Source organism: Crotalus tigris, unplaced genomic scaffold (assembly GCF_016545835.1).
Source record: "Crotalus tigris isolate CLP2741 ecotype Arizona unplaced genomic scaffold, ASM1654583v1 scf7180000024383.4638030, whole genome shotgun sequence".
Taxonomy (NCBI): domain Eukaryota; kingdom Metazoa; phylum Chordata; class Lepidosauria; order Squamata; family Viperidae; genus Crotalus; species Crotalus tigris.
The window spans coordinates 853,113-867,820 of record NW_024100553.1 but is presented as its reverse complement, the minus strand read 5'-3'; the positions used below and the strand labels follow the sequence as shown (position 1 = coordinate 867,820).

The window sequence follows — 14,708 nt, the reverse complement described above, 5'->3', positions numbered from 1 at the left end:
ACTTCTGGAAGGGGCATCCACACAGAGAGCCATTTGTTTACATATTTGAATCCCACCACTGATATATATATATATATATATATATATATATATATATATATATATATGAAAACAGAAGAAAAAGCAGTCAATGGGTTATTAAAAAAAAGACCTCATTTTTGTTGGATTCGTATAATATGCTAAAACACAAATCCTGCATTAATACAACATAGTAATCCAAAACCAAGCTATATTGTGAATGAAAGAGTTAAGCTTTTTCACTATAGTGTCTATAGTGTCTACAGGTTGTCCTCAACTTACAACCATTCCGTTCAGTGACCATCTGAAGTTACAGCAGCACTGAAAAAAAGTGACTTATGGCTGTTTTTTTCACACTTAGGGCCATTGCAGCATCCCCAAGGTCACGTGATCAAAATTCAGATGCTTGGCAACTGGTTCATATTTAATGACGGTCGCAATGTCCTGGGATCATGTGATCACCTTTTGCGACCTTCTGACAAGCAAAATCAATGGGGAAGCCGGATTCACTTAACAACTGTGTTACTAACTGAACCACTGCAGGGGGTTCACTCAACTACTGTGGCAAGAAAAGTCTAAAATGGGGCAAATCTCACTTAACAACGGTCTTGCTTAGTGACAGAAATTTTGGGCTCAATTGTGATCGTACATTGAGGACTACCTAGATATAATGACTCTCTGGGTTTCAGGCTAATCCCAGGCCATATGGGACCTTCTGTAGGCAAAGCATGCTCTGGATCACTCAGCCGTGGAGCCTCCTTAAAATAGAGAGCCTTGCGATTCGTAGTTGAGCACTTTCAAGGATCACTTGAATGTTTCTCCTCCAACAGAAAGCTGCAAGATAGAAGTCAGGTCTCTCCTGATGAGAATTCACAAGGAGCTGCCAATAAAAAAGCCTGCTATCCTATCCAGCTCAATCAGAGCAATCTATAGAGTAGGGCCATGATTTTGCAATGCACTAGAGACATTCTGAGAACATAAAACAGCAATTTCACAGGAACCTACGCTTGTGCCTGCATCTTATTACTACATATCTATATGCCAGCCATTTGTTACAGTCCAACAACAATTAAAGTGTGGGGAGGGAAGCGGTGCTGAAAGTTGAGGCCTGCTTACCAAATAATAGTCTTTTCCTGTGGTTATGGCTTGATTAAAGTTTAATGACTAATCAATAAAGCTATAATTACAATTTTTACTCTTCTGCGTGCAATTTGGGTCACAAAGAAGAATCAATCAAAGAGTTCAATAGCATTTGGCAGGGGAGAAGGGAATGAGAAATTCTCATTCACTGGTGCCAGCTCTGAGACCAGCACACCATGGCTCCAGGTTCCTGGCAAAGCTAATGGCAACCGGAAAGTTAGAGAAGAAAAATTACAACCCATCTACCTTTTGTCCATTTTAACTACCGTATTTTCCGGCGTATAAGGCGACCCGGCATATAAGACGACCCTTGACTTCGATGCCGAGTCGCATGCCTAGAAAGTCATCTTATACGCCGGAAACTACCGTTATTTCCGGCGTATAAGACGACTCGGTGTATAAGACGACCCCTGACTTCGGCGGCAATTTCAACGCTCTCAAAAGTCGTCTTATACGCCGGAAAGTACGGTAAATGCCCAGGCAAGTTATATGGAGGTAATATTGATATCCAATAAGCTGAAGTGGGCTATACTGTGGGTAGATGGTCTCTTCCTGGAGGATGCTTATTGATGGGAAGAAACAGGTCCATATATCTCTCTTTAGCACAAAATTATTTTCCAAAGTATAGATAGCCTTAGTAATAAGAAGAAGCATTGCAGATTTTCAACCAGACCAATGTTTTTCAAGCTCAATAACTTTAAGATGTGTGGACTTCAACTCCCCGAATTCCTCAACTAACATACTGGCTGTGGAATTGTGGGAGTTGAAGTCCACGCAACTTAAAGTTGCTGAAGTTGAAAAACATCAAACTGCCGGCCTGCGGACTGGATGCGTCATGGCGAAACTATGCCCAACCCATTGCCAGCAATGGAAAAAAAGTCATGATACGTCGTGACATGTCACGTGACGTGGTGAGTTTGACACCACTGAACTAGGCTATCAACCCAGCCATTACTAAAATGGAATTGTGTGAATTGATTTATCCATACTCTAACAGCTTCAGAGAAGAACTATTGCAGTGACACAGTAGATATATATGTCTTTCTCAGTATTGATAAATCCGTGTTTTATTACTGCTGTTTTACTATTATGCTGATGTACCTTGGGGTAGTGATTTAAGACAAGGCCATTTCATAGAACAACCACAGTTATCAATCTTTTTTCTAGGAGACACAGTTGACTCTGGTGCTACTGAATTTTAGTTATCTTCTACAATCCTATCTACTCTATCTGGAATTCAGATATAGCTGTCTATTTAGAATTGAGATGTAGCTGCTGTCACGAGTGTATGCTTTAATTATTTTTATGTTATATAATCATTATCTTATACATTACTACCCAGTTACTCCAGAAGGTAGGAAAAATCATAACAATGGGGTTGTTTAAGTACATTTCACTAAATATAAACTTTTACTTACTACTTCTCCAAAGGAGGCAGCCATCATATGAATTATTGGAGCAAAATATGGAGAAGCATCTGTGTGCAGGACAGCTTTCGTATATTCATAAGTGACAAAAAAGGCAGCAGCTGAAATACAAAATGGAATGTCTTATAAGTCCCCTAAGAGTCCTTATGATTACACACAATGTTTGTACAATATACAGTAAATATCAAAAGAAGATGTTCCCCTTTGTTTGTAGGAACCATCATATTTACAAATATTTTCCATAGTATCAGGCATCTTTCCCCCCATTCCAGTTTTTTTTAACCAGCCATGCTGCTAAGATAGTCATTTTGTGAAGGAGCAAGCCTTCTCTATGATAATCCTCATCATGTTGTCAAATTGTCTGACATATCCAACAACAAAGACGACTAGGTCCCATGCTGTCTCTAACACACAATCTTTCAGAGATGGAATGTCAGTAACCCAACCTTTCTTCTTTTTTTTTCCAAAAAGGATCCAAAAATGATAAAACTAAAAATGATAAGTTTAAAATACGGAGAAATGATAAGACAACTAGAAAAGCCAAATGATTGTTTTCTTGGAAATACAACAAATACCAACAAACAAAAAGTGGGACATTTGGGGGCCAACCATATGATGCTTTCTTGACATGTGGAGACTGTGAGATCCCGGATCGGGAAGAACAGCCTTCAGCTGAACCCTAGTAAGACTGAATGACTTTGAGAGTTAGGAGTATCCAGATATACTGGTTTCTCCTATTATTTTATACAGTATTTTTAACATTACTTAGCTGCCCAATGTCACTACAGTGAGATGGGCAACAATATGAATTTAATACAATTAACTTCAAGAAATCCTCGACTTATGACAATCAGAATTTCCATTGCTAAGCAAGTTGATTGTTAAGTGAATCAGCATGATTTTTTTTGTCCAACAGCTGTTAAGTGAGTCACTGGACTGCACAGGCATTAAGCAAATCTCTCTTCTCCCATTGACTTTGATTATTAGAAGCCATCTGGGAAGGTTGTAAACAGCAATCTCATGATCCCAGGATGCTGCAACTATAGTATTTAATAATAATAATAAAGTTGGAGGGAACCTTGGAGATCATCTAGTTCAACCCCCTGCTCAGGCAGGAAACCTATATCATTTCAGACAAATGGCTGTCCAGTCTCTTTTTAAAAAAATGTCCAGTTTTGGAGCATTCACAGCTTCTGGAGGCAGGTTGTTCCGCTGGTTAATTGTTCTAACTGTCAAGAATTTTCTCCTTAGTTCTAAGTTGCTTCTCTGTTTGATTATCTTCCTTCCATTGCTTCTTGTCCTGCCTTCAGATGCTTCGGAGAATAGCTTGACTCCCTCTTCTTTGTGACAGCCCCTCAGATATTGGAACACTGCTATCATGTCACCCCTCGTCCTTCTCTTCATTAAACTAGACATGCCCAATTCCAGCAACCGTTCCTTATATGTTTTAGCCTCCAGTCCCCTGATCATCTTTGTTGCTCTTCTCTGTACTCTTTCTAGACTAGAGTTTCAACATCAAATACATGCTGGTTGTCAAGTGCCCAAATTTTGATCACATGACCACAGGGATGCTGTGATGGTCATAGGTGCGAGGACCAGTCGTAAGTCAGGTTTTTTCAGTGCTGTTGTAACTCTGACAAATTGCTAAATGTAAGTCGAAGAACACCTGTGCTTACAAACAGCACTTTGGATCCAAGGCCAAAATGGTGTTTCAGAGGAGGTGAGGGATCATTTGAGAGTGAGCAACAGAATTTCATTTTTAATGTGAGCCAGTATGCTCATAGTAAAAAATGACAATAAAGATTATTTTAATCTAATTTTAATATTTATAACTCAGGAAGGAACTGTCCTTGGTGCTCTTTGAGCTTGATGATTTTCTTGCAGACATTTCTTTACCAAACTAGGTAACATCATCAGTGCTAGCCCATCATTCACCAACTATCACTCACCTGCATAACTTCAGATTCAAAGCATTGAATCCCACCTTATTTGACACTATGTTCCAGAATTAAAATGTTTTTAAATGGTTTTTGAAAAACCATGTCCCTTTAAACACTGATCAACTGAAGCCAGCAATTTTAAAATAGGTTTTAAGAGAAAAATACTAGGGGTGCTCTTACTGCAAGGAGAGAATATCTAAATCTAATATAAGTCCTATCTTCAGGTAGCAGCACTTTTGTTGATGTGAACATAAAATGTAAAAAATTATACACAGTACTTTTGTAGATCTAAGAGATGAGACTAGAAGTCCCAAAGACTCACCAATGCAACATGTTACTTTATTTCAATCACTTATTTCATTCAATGAAACCCCAAACTAGCTTACAAACTTTCCTAAATTTAAAAAAAGCCATTGAAGGATTTAGCATGGGAACCTCTGAGACAAAGAAAACAAAAAACAAAGCAAAACATAAAGGTAAAAATGAATACATATAAACTATTTTTACTTCTTGCATCAAATCAAAAACCATGTCTTTTTCCACCTCTTATGTTTTTCAGGACTTCTGCTTCAGAAAGCACATACATAAGCAATTTTGCAATTCAACCCAATTCAGTCAAGTGTTATTTTAAATATCTTATTTTTTTTTCTTCTAAGTGTAAGTGTTCTAAAGAAGCAGCATAAAATGAAAGACTGCATTATGAATTGGCAGCAGTATTTCATACTGGCAAAAACGAAAATCAAAATATATGTTTCCCCTGATATTAAAGGTGGCTTTCTGTAACTCTAATTTACTCTTCAAGTAAATTTGTCTGTAACCATAAAAATAGGACAAAGTTCAGAATTTAAAAATACAAATGGTGTAAGAGAAAAAGAGTGGACGTGTCAAAAGGAGCAGTTGCTAATTCTGTTTCAGGGCTACCTCTGTTGCCCTCTGTGGCTAATCGAAAGATGCTTATCTTCTCCAAAAGAAGATAAGGAAATAGAAGATTAAAAAAAAAGAAACAGAAACATTAGTAAGTTGGGAAGAGCTTAGTAAGTTTAAAAGACGCCTGAGGATGATTCTATAAACCTATGTTAACATCCACCTTCGGAAGACGAAGCTTAGAAACAATGATAACATTGTTGTATTCATCGAAATTAAAAAGCAAATTAAGTTTAAGGAAGTTAGAAAGTCAGGTATCTACATCAAAAAGAATGAGATCCTTACATTGTCCAAAACAGACACCTACTTGTGTAATAAAACTGTTTCTTCTCTAAAATTTGACAGTTCTATTATTATTGATTTGACTTTCATTCATTATTTTTATTTATTAAATTTACATGCCACCCATCTCAGAATTTGAGGCACCTTTATCCCACCTTTATTATTATTTACAAATAACTCAAGGCAGCAAACAGTCTCCTAGTTTCCCAACAGCAACAACAACAAACCTGGGAGGTGGGATGGGCTGGGAGAGATTGACTGGCCCAAAGTCATCCAGCCAGTTTTTCATGCTGAAGGTGGAATTAGAATTCAGGGTCTCCTGGTTGCTTTTTTTTTCATTAGGGGAAGAGGCTCCCAAATGAGAAACATCCTTCTTCCTATCTAGAATCCTTCCATTCCCCACCATTCAGTTGGAACTGAAGAAGCCTCTTGGATGAGAAGCAAAACATTTTCAAGGAATGTTGCCTTTGGGAAAAGCTCCTTTGATCAATTAGAGGGAGGTCACTGTAGAATAAAACTGGGAAAGACAGTTGCACAGAATGCCTTACCATTTGGAAAAGATCCTATGGCAGCAGAAGGAACTCCAGCATAAATGCCACGGAAACCACCAGCCTTTTTAAGTCCTTGAGGACTCTGCAATCTAGTTTTGAGTGTATCCAAAGGAAATAATGTCAGATCCACACACACACCAGCTAGCCCGCCAGCCTTCAAAAAATAAAGATACAAGCAAAAAAAAAACCATTATTAATATCAGCAAAAAAAAAAAAAAAACAATGATTTGTCAGAAATCAAGAACACATTAAATAAGCCAATTTATTTGAAAATCAGCCCTTGATACAGACAGCCCAGTATCTAAGTTCCTATTCTGTTCTGGGCTACTAAGTAATTCCACGTCATCATTTTCAGAAGGGGAATCAAGCAGCCAATTTTTCAAGCAAAACAAAAATTAAGAAGAATAATTATTAATGCTGGAGTATGAAAGTTCAATTAATATTTAACCTGTAGCTATACAGAATTATTATTGTCCTACTCTGATTTATCTAAAAGGGGGTTTATAGTAAAAATAACAAAACATGCAAACAAATTAAAAATGCTTTCCAATATGATACAACAGGACATGTGGGAATGACACTCCCAGAAGTAGATACCTATACTGAATGTTTGAAAACAAAATAAATGAAAGTTATAGATTTAAATCGTGTCATTTGGGAAGAAAAATAATTAACTCCACATTTTATCATTACTTCATTGGGACATAATTGCTCTTTTCTAGTTTGGATGAAATGACAGAAGCAAATCAGCTATTCCAATATTGATGGTAAAATCCAGGAAAGCTCATTACAATATGCAAACATGATGTCAACATGATGTGCCATTAGCACAAGAAACAGTTCTGAAATATAAATATGCGGCACTAACAGCCACAAGATGTGATCAGATAGCTAACATTTATCCAGTGACAACATTGCGCTAAGCCTAAGTTATAAAGGGTCTGCTTATTGCTTCTGTCTCACTTGGGACCAAGGAGAAATTAAGGAACAAAACAAGTAACTTCAATAAAGTGGGTGGGTGAAGAGCATCAGATGAAGGCCCCAGCCTTTAAACGTTTTTGTCATGCAGACAAAAATTATCACAACCGCTGTATATAATTTGCAAGATTTTTCACCTTTCTGAAACAAGAAATATTTTTATAAATCTATTCTTAAGTCTATGGAGTTTCTCAATCACCCAGGTCATGGTTGACCCAAAGGTGCTTCTCCAAAAGGCAATCAGTCTTTCTTGGTTCATTTATTTATAAAATGTATTGGCCACCCATCTTACCACATAGTAGTTCTGGGCGGCCGGAAGGAGCCCCTTCCTTATAAAAGACCCAGTTTTTTTATCCCTCCCCCCCGAATTAGGAATCAAGAGGAAAGCAGGATGCTCTTTGAATGGGAAAAGGAGGAATAATTAGTACTAGAAGGCCAAATTCTGTGCTGAATATAGGACTGTTCAGCAATTTGGAAATGGAAAATCTACCAATAGAGACTGTACCTGCCTAACAGCCAAACTTGCACAACTGTCCTGGGCGAGATCAAGACAAGAATGGGATCTCTATGGTCCAGGACGGGCATGGCAACTTTGGCTGACTTGATCTGATTGGGCAGGAACACAGTCTAAACCCATTGGTGGATTATCCATCTCCAGTGCTGAAGAATTGACTTAGTTACCATGCGCTCCAAAGCATAGCACAAATCTCCCCATTTAGTATAAACAACTCATTCACCATGAGCCTTGCATCAGGCAACTCCAAATGTTAACTTCAGCTTTCAGCAATCAAGAGTTCACTGCAGTACAGGTAACCCTCACTTATTGATAGCCTTATTTAGTGATCGTTCTAAATTACAATAATGTTTTAAAAAGTCAGCTTTGCAACCAGTCCTCACATTTACATCCTCTGCGACAACCTGCATTCACATGATTACCATAGGGATCCTCACAACTGCCATTTATAATTATAGCATCTTACAGTCACGTGGTTGTGGTTTGTGCGCTTCAACTCTTAAACAAAGTTAAACAGAGACGGCAGAAGTAAAATTGTAAGTTACTTTTTTACTTCTTTTATCTTTCTTTTGTTTTTAATTTTACTCTATATTATTTCATGTTTATCTTTTACTTATGTGAAAATCTGCAATATTTATGAAAAGAAGACTAATGATGACTTAGAAAACAAAAAAATAAAATCCTTAAGACAATTAAAATCAGCAACAAAATCACAAAACAGGTCCCAACATCCATATTAAATGGCCACACCGACTTTAGAAGTGCCATTTAATTAAAAATTCTCCAGAAGAACACAACTATGAATTTCGTCCTGAATGCAGTACCAGCGAAGCACAAACTGTAAAATATCAAGATCTGGTAATCCTCCCCAAATTTCCAGCAGTCCTTTCTGGGGACCAACATAGTAGAAGGATCAGTTCTGAAAGAAGCAGTTCTGCAAATGTTTAGGCAATAAAACAATTTTATAGAGTAAGGCGAGCATTCTGAATTAGGCTCAGAAGGCTATAGGAAGCTAATGTGGGGCCCCCAAAATGGGTGCTATAGCTTTTTTATGTGCCATCATCATTACTCAGCTTCTGAGGAGTCTTCAAAGGCAACCGTAACTGGCTGACCGGCTGTACTCAGCATGTGGTCCTCAATGGAACCGCATCTACATGGAGGGGAGTGTGTAGTGGGGTGTCCCAGGGCTCTGTTCTGGGCCCAGTGCTCTTCAACATCTTCATCAATGATTTGGACGAGGGCATAGATGGGGAACTCATCAAATTTGCAGACAACACCAAGCTGGCAGGAATAGCCAACACTCCAGAAGACAGGCTTAGGATACAGGAGGATCTGGACAGACTTGAACACTGGGCACTATCTAACAAAATGAAATTCAATGGTGAAAAAACTAAGGTTCTACATTTAGGCAAGAAAAACTAAATGTACAGATATAGTATAGGGGGTACCTTGCTCAATAGTAGTAACTGTGAGAGAGATCTCGTAGTCCTAGTGGACAATCATTTAAATATGAGCCAGCAGTGTGCTGCAGCTGCCAAAAAAGCCAACATAGTGCTAGGCTGCATTAACAGAGGGATAGAATCAAGATCACGTGAAGTATTAATACCACTTTACAATGCCTTGGTAAGGCCACACTTGGAATACTGCATTCAGTTTTGGTCATCACGATGTAAAAAAGATGTTGAGACTCTAGAAAGAGTATCGAGAAGAGCAACAAAGATAATTAGGGGACTGGAGGTTAAAACATATAAGGAACAGTTGCTGGAATTGGGTATGTCTAGTTTAACAAAGAGAAGGACGAGGGGGGACATGATAGCAGTGTTCCAATATCTCAGGGGCTGCCACAAAGAAGAGGGAGTCAAGCTATTTTCCAAAGCACCTGAAGGCAGGACAAGGAGCAACGGATGGAAACTAACCAAAGAGAGAAGCAACCTAGAACTAAGGAGAAACTTCCTGACAGTTAGAACAATTAACCAGTGGAACAACCTGCGGTGAATGCGCCAACACTGGAAGTTTTTAAGAAGAAACTGGACAGCCATTTGTCCGAAATGGTATAGGGTTTCCTGCCTGAGCAGGGGATTGGACTAGATGACCTCCAAGGTCCCTTCCAACTTTATTATTATTATTATAACCCCAAGCATAGGGCACTGTAGAAGTCAATCTTAGAGGTGATAAGATGGTAGGTAACTGCTATTCAATAGCCCAAATTGGGCAAAACCCCCACAAGCAATTATCTATCTAGCAGTAAGTCTAGAGGTGTCTCAAGTCACAAATCTGCTCTTAGTGGAAAGTTGTTTCCCATCCAGAGTTATAACTGAAGCAGGCAAAGGCCAAATAGTTTCTGAAAAAACATAGCACCTCTGCTTACTGGAATTAAAGTCAGCTCTTTCCCATCCAATCCTTGCAGTATCCAATCCTTGGGTCAACACTTCTATTATATTCTTTACTTGTTCTGGGATAGGTATCATCAACAACCCTCAACGGCACCTCAAAATAGTCCAACATCCTGATGGATGACCGCCAACACTAATTCAGGAATGAGCAAAGGATTTATCAAAGAAAAATGAAAAAGTAATAAGCAATTGTCATTAATTTAAGTTGACATAGAATTAGTTTGCCTTGCATTATTGGGTTCTTTTTCAGCAGAAGTCAAGGATGGTCATCTTCAGCCATGATATCTCATTCAAAAAGTGCTCACTAGCTTCAGTTAAAATTTTAATCAATAAGTTAATTACTCTTTTAATCTGCTTGGCTATTTTGCATGCATTGATTTCACTACTCCCTATCCTTTTAGCTCTTTCTCCATCAGAATTCTTATCTGTAGCAAGTGATTAAGAGAAGAAAAAGAAAATTGATCTGGTTTTAATCTAGCCATCTGGCAAAAGCATGAATCAAAAGTTACTAATTGGTTCTTTGGATTTGAAACTTTTTTTATCTTAGACATAATTTAAATTCATGAAGTAGCTAATGGAGCACCTGCCAGAGAGTACAAATACCTGGATGCCTATTTTAACTGTGGAAAACAATAATGATTTTTTAGACAGCAAAGGAACATTGATACCCTTTCTGGAACTACTTCTATAGTTCTGAAAGTGAGAAATAGAAAGCTTTGCACAGAACTTGATTTTTTTATGCCATTTCATTATTTTTGGACAGCAGGAGACATTTTAGACACCTGAATACCTGAGAAAAGATTTAATATGCTCATATTCTTTTGAACAATATATTGACTACATGAAAACTGAGGAAACAGATTCTTCTTAACGAAGGAATAAATTTACCGTGGTTATTATATTTGTAAACAACCAGAAAAGTAAAAAGCAATCTTACGAAAGGAGGGACTTTGAAGAAGATGACAGAATTTAAAATACCTACAAAGAATTAAAATCATTTATTAAGCCACATAGTTACAAATTGCTAATTAAACATGATATGGAGACAGAGCAAATAATAAACTATATGATTAAATGCATGCAAAATGTCGAAGATGCAAAGGTCACAGATCAATGGAAGAGGTCAGTAACATTTATACCAAGCTACAGTTTTAGGGAAAATTGGTACAAAATGAAACATGGTATATAACTCTGTTAAAAATTGCCAGGATAGATAAATCAACCACCCAGAGTCACTTGGTTGAGTTGGCGGTTATAGAAATCAATGAACCAATCAATCAAATAAATAAATTGACAAGAAACGTTAGAAATGCCACAACAAAAAAGAATGGTTTATCATATGTGGTGGTTATGTAAAAATACTCAAAAGTACTGGAAAGAAATACCCTAAAATGTTCAGAAAATTAAATTTGATTTAAAACCACAAATATTTTTAGCAAGTGTGATCCCAGAGAATACAAATGAAAGATATCATAAGACTTACTGTTCAACATTGGAAATACAAATATATGGCTCCACAGTTATTCAGTGGTTTGCAGTATTAAAATAGATCAACTATGGCTAAATGTTATGAATCATGGCTCCAATTTATTGATATTTGTAGTTGTGCAAATATATATCTTGTATATTTTGGGATTTTTTTCTTTGTATATTCTGCTTTTACTTTGTTTTTTGTATTTGATTATGTGTCATCATATGGTTGTCAACTCTTAGCAACCTCATAGATTCTCCATGATTATGTAACCTAATCTTTAAGGTCTTCCAATAATGCAACAGGGATCATAGATATAGTAGTCCTTGGGTTCTGTAGTTCCTGGGTGAGCACTGGGGTAATTGTTCTGCAGTTCCAGGGTGGGCACTGGGGTAATTCTGCAATCCCAATATGGAAATGCAGAATCCAGTACAATGAGAGCACTGAAAGTTTATTGTTGTAGTCACTGTGGGTGTTATTTTTATAAGACTGAGACACTACCTATTGCATGATCTTACACATATTTTCTTTCCAATATACCTGTCATACCATAGTGAATTCAGATATATTTATTTTACAATAATAAGCAAGAAATATCACACCACAAAGCTCTAGGTGGATAAACCCTTTAAATTTTCAATCCCTTCTAAGTATAGTAATATACAGAAGGCTGAATAGTGGATATATTCAATTAATTATAGTTTTCATTCAAACTTCATATACAATTCATTGGGAGGGAACTAAATTATTTTTATTAATACATTTTAAAGCACATGCGTTTGTAATCTATTTATAATCAAGATGTCTTCTAGTCAAGCTGTTTCAGGGGGCTACACAGACACATCCATGCAAGTTTTCTCTGCAACAAAACAAATAACATTGCTTTTTTTCCAACATCCTTTTTTTTAGCAATCCCAAATCATTGATGGTCTTCCATCGAAATATTAATCAGGATTCACAGTAGTTTTTGAACCCAGACAACACAGCCATCGGCTGAATCTATCATATTTGATATAAAAATTATTTTAAACAGGTCTTGTGCAGGAAGATAGCTAGCAGCAGCATGATTAGGAAACTTGTTCAATATCAAAAAAGTTCAGTGTCAAAAGGAAACCGAATTCAGTCCAAATCCAGTAATTAAAATTACTGCAATGTGTTCCACTCCCAGTATCTATAGAATGTGTATCTCTTTAATCCTTCTTTTTACTAAACTACCAGTTCTGAACTGCAAAAATCCGGGTGACACCAGATGGTAGCAAAAAAGACTCCCCCTGGGAAGTTGTCACATTTTCGCTCCATTCCCCTTCATCTTGACTTTGCATATATGCCTTTTGATCTTTTTTTAACTGTGAAGATGTCAGCAAAATGTCCCGCACACCGAGTGAGGATCGTATACAAAATCAGACGATCATGGAGGTTTCAAAAGGGTTTAGTAGGCAAAGGGCTATGCAGTTTTAAATTCATAATTAAAAGATTTTGTCCTGAAAGCCATTTCAAAGGATCTTCCACCGATAACCAAGTTTATCTAGTGCGGACTGTAAGTCTCCTTCACTCACCACAAGGGAGACCAAGAAATCCCCACGATCCATGCGTGCTCAGAAAACCATCGAGACGCGGCAACTACATTACAACTTGCTTCCCATGGGCGCAGCCATATTGGAAGGTTGCCCCGCCTCCCTTAATATCACATGAGCAGTTACGGCTCAGCAGCTTTGACAGATTTTTTTTGTCCCAGTGGCGCATGCGCGCTTCCGATAAGTACTTCGCATGTCTTTTCTCAATTCAGAAGTGGATTAGGGGCACGGTTATTGAGGAAGTGTGTTTACTCAAATCGTGGGAGTGGGGATTTCTAAATATTGTATGCAATATTCTGCTTTGACTGTGCAACAGAAGGCACGTTTTTCAAGTGTTTCTGCAGCGAAGAAATGCTGTTTGTAAGGCAATGCAGAGAAAGTAAGCAAATTCTCCCGTTCCGTTGTCTAAATCAGTGTTTGTCGAGTTCAACAAATTTAAGTTGTGTGGACTTCAACTCCCAGAATTCCCCAGCCTTTATTTAAGACTTCAAACATTTCAAAGGTTAACTGAACTTGAGAAACAACCGCTCCAAACGACAAAGGAAATGGCAGCAAAAGGATACTGATAATCTGAGCAATTGAACAGGTATTTGCAGCCCAGATATTGTAGATGTAAACATCCCACGTTTCCCTTTTAGTGTTTAAAATTGCGAGCAATTATTATTTTTTCCTTCAATAACATTGATGCTTCCAGTTGGCTCATTTTCTTTTATTCTGGTTATAAACATTTCCAAAGGTTAAAAAGCCAAACATTTTCTCTCTGTAAACAAAGATGTATTGACAGCAGTGAAATAGTACATGTGAGATATAACGTTTAATTATAACACAAAGGGGGATTTGTTTTGCTTGCTTGAAGCTGATAAATGATATGTAACTATAATCTGAAGGTGATAATCTTCAGTTAATTCATGGACAACCCTACAAAAGCCTTCCCCCAACCCACAAAGGGTGGAGACAGCTGTTAGAGGCTAGTTGCACAACCATCTGTGAGAAAAAACCCATAATTAGTTTTGATTGCAGTACATGTTGGAGAGATGCATTTTCTAGAGCAGCAGCATTTTCAGTACTTAGCACATACACAGGGGGTACCTGGCTGTGGTAGGGTCAACAAACTAAAATTAATATATATAATCAATACCTGGGAAGATCCTGGAAAAGATAATCAAACAACGAATCAACGAACACCTAGAGGCAAACAAAGTCATTACTAAAAGCCAACATGGGTTTGTCAAAAATAGATCATGCCAGACAAATCTTATTGCATTCTTTGACCAAGTGACAAAATTAGTGGATCAGAGGAATGATGTGGACATAATTTACTTGGACTTCAGTAAGGCATTTGATAAAGTAGATCACAACCTACTACTTGACAAGATAGAAAAATGTGGGGTAGACAGAACCACCACCAGATGGATCCGTAGCTGGCTGACCGGCCGTACTCAGCGAGTGGTCCTCAATGGAACTGCATCTATATGGAGGGAAGTGTGTAGTGGGGT

The 14,708-nt window shown here is 37.6% G+C and overlaps 1 protein-coding gene across 6 annotated transcripts in view; it reads right to left on the bottom strand.

Annotated features, from left to right (window-relative positions):
- Window positions 1-13,326, bottom strand: part of SLC25A26 (solute carrier family 25 member 26) — a 149,105-nt gene extending 135,779 nt beyond the window's left edge. For all 6 annotated transcript variants that reach the window (XM_039328633.1, XM_039328635.1, XM_039328634.1 and 3 more), the window contains exons 1-3: window positions 13,195-13,326; window positions 6,280-6,436; window positions 2,577-2,686 (exon numbers count right to left, since the gene is read on the bottom strand). In XM_039328633.1, the coding sequence (XP_039184567.1) occupies window positions 2,577-2,686; window positions 6,280-6,436; window positions 13,195-13,227 (300 nt within the window). In that variant the 5' untranslated portion in view covers window positions 13,228-13,326. The remainder of the gene's footprint in view (window positions 1-2,576; window positions 2,687-6,279; window positions 6,437-13,194) is intronic.
- Between the last annotated feature and the right edge of the window lie 1,382 nt (window positions 13,327-14,708).